General features: G+C 55.8%; 1 protein-coding gene across 1 annotated transcript; it reads right to left on the minus strand.

The window, feature by feature from the left end:
- Positions 1-777: 777 nt before the first annotated feature.
- EAH_00052300 (hypothetical protein, conserved) lies at positions 778-7,969 on the minus strand (the record flags this gene model as incomplete). Its single annotated transcript, XM_013394080.1, has 4 exons — positions 778-3,868; positions 3,988-5,517; positions 5,934-7,342; positions 7,892-7,969. 4 exons carry the CDS (start codon positions 7,967-7,969, stop codon positions 778-780), a joined length of 6,108 nt encoding a protein of 2,035 aa, XP_013249534.1.
- Positions 7,970-8,627: the final 658 nt, after the last annotated feature.

Here is an 8,627-nt window from a genome sequence, read left to right on the forward strand (position 1 = left end):
GCTGCTGCAGCTGCTGCAGCTACTGCTGCTGCTGCTGCTGCTGCAGCGGGTGCAGCTTGGGCAGCAGCAGCAGCAGCAGCAGAGTTGGCGAGAGCAAGGAGACAGGCGGTGCCCCTTTCAAATCGAGAACCCCAGCTTACGGTTAGGATATTGCTGGCGTGTCCTGTTGCTGCGGTTCAGCAGTATTGTTTGTTTGCCCTTGCTGCAAGTTCCCTTGCTGCAGCAGCTGCAACTGCTGCAGGAGGCAGCACTTCTGCTGCCTCTCGGGCCGTTTCTAGCCTTTGCAAGTCATATTGGGGTGTACGCACAGCTCAGCTCCCCCAAAGAAGATTTCTTTCTTCCCTTCTCATCCACATCTGATAGCAACAAGTGCCCTGCAGAAGCCCCTAAGGCCCCCCTTAGGGCACTATGGGGGCCCCTAGGGCCCCCCTTAATGCACTGAAGGGGGCCCCCCTTACTGCACTTTTGGGAGCCCCTGGGGCCCCCCACAGTAGAGTGGGGGGCCCCTATACTGCACTGAAGGGGGGCCCTGGGTAGCGTCTCAGCGTAGGGCCCGCAGGATGCCGCCTTGCTTATAAGACAGCCCCTGAGGCCTTGAGGTGTATAAAATGTTTATATAATATTTGGGGTGTATGGCGAGCAGCTGATGAGGCAGTGCCTGTAGATGAAGCAACTGTCTTGGATAATAGAGAGGAGATATCCTTAGCTGTCTTAAGGGATGTAGTTTTTCTTTTAGTTTTGCTTTCTTGTCTCTTTATGTGTCTCCTTTGAGCCCAGCTAAGGGCCCGCAAGGTAAACACCTTCAGTACGAAGCAGCTGCTGGCTTAATGGGTCCCTTGGGGGTGTCTGAACAGCTGCAGGAGATAGGGGAGGCTGAGGAGACAGCAGAGAAGCCTCAATGATGCTTGTAGAGCATAAGAAATCTACATATTCTCTTGCTAGCGTGCGTGGCCTTCTGCTGTCAGGAAATGGAGGAGATATAGGCGATGTACAAGGGGGGCCCCCAAGGGGCCCCGGGGGCCCCTCAACATTTGTGCTTGCAGCAGTCAGTGCTGCAGTCTCCTGAGGAGACCCGAGGGAGGTAGAGACATCTGGAGCAGCAGAATGCAGAGTCTCTTCTGCCACAGACTGACCAGTAGCAGCAGCAGCATCAGCAGCAGCAGGTACTGCTGCTGCTGATGCTGCTGCTCCTGCTGCTGCTCCTGCTGCTGCTCCTGCTGCTGCTCCTGCTGCTCCTAGTGCTGCTGCAGAACCAGGGCAGAGGGTGGGGGGCCCCAGGGCATCAGCAGCAGGGGAGGGAAGCCCCTTGGGGGATGGTTGTATGTCTTCTGTTGTCTTTGATTTCGTTTTGATGTCTTCTTGAAGAGCAGCAGCTCTCCACAAGAGCACAGCAGAGTCCGACAGCCCCAGAAAACGGGATTCAATGCATGCAGCCTCAGGCGGTTGCTGCGGCTCCTGCTGCTGCTGCTGCTGCTCTTCCCGCTGCTGCTGCTGCTGCTGCTGCGCAGAGATCTCTGGGGTGCTCTGCACGTCCCTTTTGCTGCTGCCTGTGGGGCTGTGGGGATCGCTTTGGAAGCTCAACAGCTCTTTGCTGCAGGAGGGGACCTGGAGAGACACCCCAGCGGAGGAGAGCCAATTCTTGTCTCTTATTTGCTGCTCGCTTAAATTCTCTCTCCCTTCTCCTGCTGCAGCAGCAACGCCGTCTACACTATGAGCTGCTGCTGCAGGTGCCGCTGCTACGTCAGCTTCAGGCTCTTGAGGCGGCATCATCATCACCATCAGCTGCTGCTGCTGCTGCTGCTGTTGTGGTTGCTGTTGCTGCTGCTGTGCGAGCTGCCGCTGCTGCCATGGGGACACCTTGTTGTGGGCAGCCGGTATTCCTTTAGCACCAGGTGCAGCAGCAGCAGCAGCAGCAACAGCAGCAGAAGCAGCAGCAGATTTTCTGGGGGGTGTAATGACGCTTTGTTTTGCTGAGCTGCCCCTTAAAGAACCCTTTGAATGCAGCAACTCCTTCTGGCTTCTTCTCCCAGAGAGAGAGGAGAGACGCCGGAAAGCCCCAACGTCGCTGCGTCTCCTTTGCTGCTGCTGCTGCTGCTGCTGCTGCTGCACACCACCCAAGTGCTGCCAGCGAAGCTTCTGCTGCTGCAGGGCCTCACTGCAGCATGCAGCAGCACCAGACGATGAGTGACTGCAGGGCGCTGTTGCTGCTCGCGGCGTCTCTACTGTGAAGCGCAGACCTCCAGCAGCAGCACCAGCAACAGCAGCAGCAGCAGCAACAGCAGAACCCCCGTCACCCGCAAAAACAGCAGCACCCCTGCTTCCTGCTGCTGGTGCTGCTGCTGTGGAGCCTCTCCAGTGTAGCAGCTGGGCAAGAGAATACTGTGGGCATTTGCTGCTGCTTGCTGCTGCTGCAGCAGCAACAGCAGCAGACTCCAAGCAATCATCCCTTCCCTCAAAGCCATCAACAGTATCTGCGTCTCCTGCGGGATGCAGCATAATCTTAAGTGGGCCTTCTGTTGCGTTTATCTGCTGCTGCTGCTGCTGTTGCTGCTGCTGCTGCTGCTGCCAAGGACTGTTGTACCTGTTGTGATCGTTCCCACTGAGGAAGGCCTCAGCTTGCTGCTTTTGCTGCTGCTCCACCTGCTGCTGCTGCTGCCCCGCCTGCTGCTGCTGCTGCTGCTGCTGCTCGTGCTCCAACTCCTGTCGCTCCTGCCCTGCCTGCTGCTGCGGCATTACCTGCTGCTGTTCCTGTAGCTGCTGCTGCTGCTGCAACTGCAGCAGTTCGTCGCCTTTGCAATCCCTAGAAGAAAGGCTTCTAGGCCCTTCTTTTACTTGGGTATTTTCTAGTGAGTTCTGCTGCTGCTGCTGCTGCTGCTGCTGCTGTGGTGATGCTGCAGAAGCTCCCTCGTGGGTGGCAGGAGCGTGCTGCTGCTGCTGCAAGAACACCAGCTGCTGCTGCTGCTGCTGCTTCACAGGTTCGTAGAGAGTATCAGGATATCCAGATGCAGCCCCAAGAGGATTTTGAAGCTGCTCCATTTGCTGCTGGACTTGAAATGTTCCTGGTTGCTGTTGCTGCTGCTCTTGCTGTTGGTGTTGCTGCTGCTGCTGCTCTTGCTGCTGCTGCTGCACTCCCATCGGGTCTTCCCAATTGTCGCCCTGCTGGATCGAGTTGTTGCTGCTGCCCTGATCTTCTGCTGCTGATTCTTTGGGCACTGCAGCAGCTTCAGATTGAGAAGATTCTTTTGCGGCTACTGTTGCTGCTTCATTTGCTGCTGTCCCTGCTGCTGTTGCTGCTGCTGCTGCTGCGTCACATGATCTCACTGTATTTGTCTCTGCTGCTTTTTTCTCTTCTTCTTTAGGAAATAAAAGAGACCCCAACAGCAGCGCCCCAGGCCACTTCCAAAAGCTGGGAACACTGGGGGCTGGTGCTGCTTCAGCAGGAGCAGCAGGAGCAGCAGCAGCAGCAGCAGGAACAGAAGCAGGAGCTGCTGCTGCAGAAACAGCAGCACGTGATCCCTCGGGAGCTGCAGCAAACCCTGTGGGGCTAGTGGGGCTGACGACTGCGCTATTGGCTAGGGGCCGTTTGTGAGATGGGCAGCATCTGCTGCCGTTGCTGCTCTCGCTGCTGCTGCTGCTGCTGCTGCTGCTACCAATTGGTTGAAGATCTGCTGTTTCCGCGCTCCCCCAGGAGAAGGCGCTGTAGTGACCAAGAGCAGCAGGAGCTGAGCTGGAGATAGTTCTGTCTAAAGGTGAAGCGTTAATGTTGCCGGTGCTGTTGCTGCTTCTGCTGCTGCTGCTGCTGTTGCCACTGCTGCAGGTGCCGAACCTGCTGCTGCTGCAGCACGTGTGGGAGCCCCGCAAATCCCAGCTGTCAGCACCCCACAGTGCGGCGGCGTCATGTGCTCGCCAGCTGCTCTTTAGCCTGCTGCTGCCGAAAGATTGCTGCAATTCGTTGCAATGGCTTTTGCTTTCTGCTGCTCCTCCGACAGCAGCGAAATCATATGTTGATCCTGCAGCAAGGTTAACTGCTGCTGCTGCTGTTCTTGCCGCTGCTGCTGCCGTTGCTGATTCTGCTGCTGGTGCTGCTGCTGCTGCATTTCATTGGATGGATCGAGAGAAAGAGCATTCCTGTGCAGCAAGGAATTTTGCTCGACTTGGTGCTGCTGCTGCTGCTGCTGTTGATGGTGCTGCTGCTGCTGTTGGTGCTGCTGCTGCTGCGGCGTGTGAACATTCAAGGGGCGGCTTTGGTGCAGCAGCTGCTCATGTTGCAGCAGCAGCTGTTTGCGGTCTGTGTAAGGAGCCGCAGCAGAAAAAGCAGCACTACCCAAGTGTTGGCAGCCGCTGCTGCTGCTGCTGCTGCAGCGGCAGCAATCTCCCACTCTGCAGCAGCAGCTGCTGCTTTTCCCGCAGAGTTGCTGCTGTTGCTGCTGCTGCTGCTGCTGCTGTGCTGAATACGGCAGCTGGTGCAGCAAATCCATTAACTCGCTGCCTTCTCGATGGAGCGCTTCGGGGTGGCTACTGCTGCTGCTGCTGCTGCTGCAGCTGCTGCCGTAGCGCATTACCGAGCCCTTGCTGCAGCAGGAGATATTGAATGGGCTTCCTATTGTGTCCTCATTGCTCATGGGAGAGAGCACCGCCCCAGCAGCAGCAGCAGCAGCTGCCGCTGCTGCTGTGGTAGCGTCTCCGTGCTGCTGCTGAAGCCGAGAGCTCAGCGGCGATGGAAGGTGCATGCGGTCTGATGTGGGGCTCTGCTGCTGCAGCAGCAGCAGCTGCTGCTGCTGCTGTTGCTGCTTTTGCTGCAACGCAACATGCTCATCTGTAGTAGGGCAGCAGTATGCCAGTGGTAATGAGAGCTCGTGGCCCTGCAGCATATCTTGCTGCAGCAGCAACTGCTGCTGCTGCTGCTGTTGTTGCAGCGCTTGACAAGGAAGATAAAGTGCTGCTGGCTGCCTCAGCTGAACCTCCACCAACTCCTCAATGGTTGGGGTACTTGCGATGAAGCTTCTGTTCCCGCTGCAGCGGTGTTGCAGGCTGCTGCAGCAGCAGCTGCTGCTGCAGCTGTTGCTGCAGCTGCTGCTGCAGCTGCATCCGCTGCTGCTGCTGCTGTCCACCCAGCAACAGCCGTTAGGGTGAATATCTCCGGTGCTTCCGCTGCTGCTGCAACGGTGTTGCAGCAACAGCTGCCCCGTGAGCTGCTCTTCTGCTGCTGCTGCTTCGCTGCTGCTGCTGTTGCTGGAGCCCTTTGCAAGAAGGCCGTAAGGGGTGAGCCTCTGGCTCTGTTCGTGCTGCACCAAGAGCTGCTGCTGCTGCTGCTGCTTCTCGTGCTTCAGTAGAAGCTGTTGCTCCTGCTGCTGCTGCTGTTCATGGTGCAGCAGCAGTTGCGGCGGAGGCTTCCTCACCAGCTGCAGCTGCTGCAGCTGCCCGTCCTCAAGCAGCTCCTCTCCCTTCCGCTGTATATGCACTTCGTACAGCTTCGTGCTGCCTTTATATGTGGGGCGGGAGTCAAGGAACGGGTTGCTGCAGCACCAAACAGCAGCAGCAGCAGCAACACCAGAAGCAGATACCCTCTCCAACCACAGCTGCAGCAACAGATTCAGCTCTATCGACTGCAGCAGCAGGAGCGGCAGCAGCAACCAAACAGCAACAAGATCTGCAGCAGCATCTGCAGCAGCAGCATCACCAGCACGGTGCAACAGCAAGGCTGCACGACGCGTGTCAGCCGCTACTGCAGCTGCAGCAGCTGCTGCAGTCCGCAGCAGCATCTTCCGCTTGCACTGTGCAGAGTGGCAGCAAATGCACTCCCCCCTCAACAGCAGCAGCAACAACAACAACAGCACCAGCAGCAGCAGCAACAACAACAGCACCAGCAGCAGCAACACTACCAGCAGCAGCAGCAAAAGCAGCAGAAGCAGCAGCAGCAGCAGCAAGCGTACGTGTCTAGGAGAAGCGGCTGCAGCAAAGGGTTCACTGGGAAGTCCACTCGAAGACCAAAGGGAGAGGGCCGCTTCCACCTGCTGGGGGGCTTCTTGCGCAGAGATCCTACAGAGAAGGTAGGCGTCATTTGCTGCTGCTGCTGCTGCTGCTGCTGCAGATGATGCTGGAGTTGCTGCGGGTGTTGGGTCTGCAGCTGCAGCAACTCATGGAGCTGATGCTGCTGACCTGCCTGCTGCAGCGACTGTTGCTTCTGCTGCTGCTTCTGCTGCCGCTGCTGCTGCAGAAGAGCCAGTCTTGCTGGCAGCTGTCTCAGGAGGAGCTGCTGCTGCTGCTGCTGCTGCTGCTCCGAACCAACAGCAGCAGCAAGACAGTCTGGTGATGGGGAGTCGAGAGCTGCCCATTGCAGCGCTGCACCGCGGACAGCTGCTGCTGTCTGTGGTGGTCTTTGCTGCTTGTGGCAGTTACCTGCTGCTGCTGCTGCTGCTGCTGCTGCTGCTCCCAGCAGTTTTCCTTTGATCTTCCCTGAGCTATCCCCTGGCTGTCTCTTCGCCGGAGACAGATTGGGTGGCTGCACTTTGCGCAAGAGTTTGCGGCGCTGTCTGTGGTGCTGCTTATACTGCTGCTGCTGCTGCTGCTGCTGCTGCAGGACTGGAGCTGCTGCTGCAATGCTGGAAGGCAGACTAAGCCCCTTCTTCAATGCCCGGGGGATCACTTCGGGTGTCTCTGCAGCAGCAGCAGCTCTTGCCTCTCGTAGACAAAACCTCTCTAGTGAACGCTGCTTCTGTCGCGGCAGCAGCAGCTGCGGCTGCTGCTGTTGTTGCTGCTGCTGCTGCTGTTGCTCCTCCTCGGCCTCCTGCTCCTTTTGCATCTGCCGTTGCAGCAGCTTCAGCGGCTGGCGCTCCGTTTCCTCTTGGTGCTGCTGCTGCTGCTGTTGCTGCTGTTGCTGTTGCTGTTGCTGCGGCGTCCTACGACGCTGCTCAAACCTCATCTCCTGAGCAATCCCTGCCCATGTGGAACTGTCTTCTTTCTGCTGCTGCTGCTGCTGCTGCTGCTGCTGACTTAGCGGGTCCTCCTGGTGCCGTTGCTGCAGGCGTTCCTGTTTTTGATGGTGCTGCTGCTGCCTCGATTGGTGGGCCTGCTGCTGCTGCTGCTCCTGCTGCTGCTGCTGCTGCTGCATAGTCAGAAGGGTCTGCTGTCCAGAGACAGACTCAGCTGCAGCCGTGGGCATTGTATTTCTTGCGTCTCTATCGGGTTGCACGAGGTGCTGCTCCTGCTGTTGCTGTTGCTGCTGCTGCTGTTGCTGTTGCTGTTGCTGTTGTTGTTGCTGCTGCTGTTGCTGTTGCTGTTGCTGTTGCTGTTGTTGCTGCTGTTGCTGTTGCTGCTGTTGCCTTTCTCGGCGTCGATGTTGCTGGAATCCGCCAGCAGATATTCAATTTTGCTGCTGCTTTGTTGTTTAGAGCATAGCTGAAGGACTTGTGGAAAGAAAGAGGAAGAAGGCACAGACGGCTAGGGTTTAGGGTTTAGGGTTTAGGGTTTAGGGTTGGGAGCGAAGGCGTCAGTACAATGCGCCCCGCGAGGCTCTTCCGTATCCTGAGGATTCGTATTTATTGTTTATATCTTTTGCTGTACCTCATCATGAAGGTAATTCTCAGAGTTGCTACTGCTGCTGCTGCTGTTGCTGCTGCTGCTGTTGCTGCTGCTGTTGGCGCTGCTGTTGCTGTTGCTGCTGCCGCTGCTGCTGCTGCTGAAACAGTGGTCTCCCAGTGTATGTCAGGGCCTTTAAAATGCTGTCTGAGTGCAGCAGGGGCAGTAGTACCTGTGGATATAGTCAAGGAAAGATGGCTTGAGGTGTATACGCAGTTCCGATATGCACTTGCGGTGTATAGACAGCTGTACAGCAGCTGCAGGCTGAATGGGAAGGTAAACAAAAGCCAGATAACTGTTTATCCTTCCTCACAATACAAAACAAAGACGCGAAATCTAAAGAAACAATGCGCTGGCGGTTGAGGTGTACGTACACCTCAAAAGCCAACATAGCACCAGTGGTCTGCTAAGGTAATGCAATGGCTGCAAAAGAACTGAAAAGAGGTAATACCTGTAAAACAAACGTAGAAATATATATCGAAAAATAGATGTTTAGGGCTTTACATTCAGGATTTAGGGTTTAGGGTTTAGGATTTAGGGTTTAGGGTTTAGGGTTTAGGGTTTAGGGTTTGCGCCCGGTGTCGGCGGCGGTGAATGGCGCAGCGGAGAGAGGGGGAGAGAGCGACAAGATGAGTTTTATAGAGGCATTTTATAAGAAATAACTAAATAATAAAGATATAAAAAAAGAAAAGTTTATAATATTAACATAAACAAAGGAATACAAACAAATATGAATGAAAGATAGCTCTCCTTGTGTGTGGGGCGTAGCGGCAGCAGCAGCAGCAGCGGCGGCGCCGGCGTGCTGCAGCATTTTCTTTTTTTTCTGTCATTGTTTATCGAAATAATTAATTTTAATATTTAATATATTCTTTTTTCTCTTTTAAACAAAGCAAACAAACCCTACAGCTTCTCTTTACTCCTCTCTCCCTGCGCGGTCACTACAACCCCACCGCTGCAGTCGTCAGCAGCCACCCACAAACCCTAAACCCTAAACCCTAAACCCTAAACTCTAAACCCTAAACCCTTGGTTCCTTGTATAGACATCAGTA

Source organism: Eimeria acervulina, genomic scaffold, assembly GCF_000499425.1.
Source record: "Eimeria acervulina Houghton genomic scaffold, Eah_scaff930, whole genome shotgun sequence".
NCBI lineage: Eukaryota > Apicomplexa > Conoidasida > Eucoccidiorida > Eimeriidae > Eimeria > Eimeria acervulina.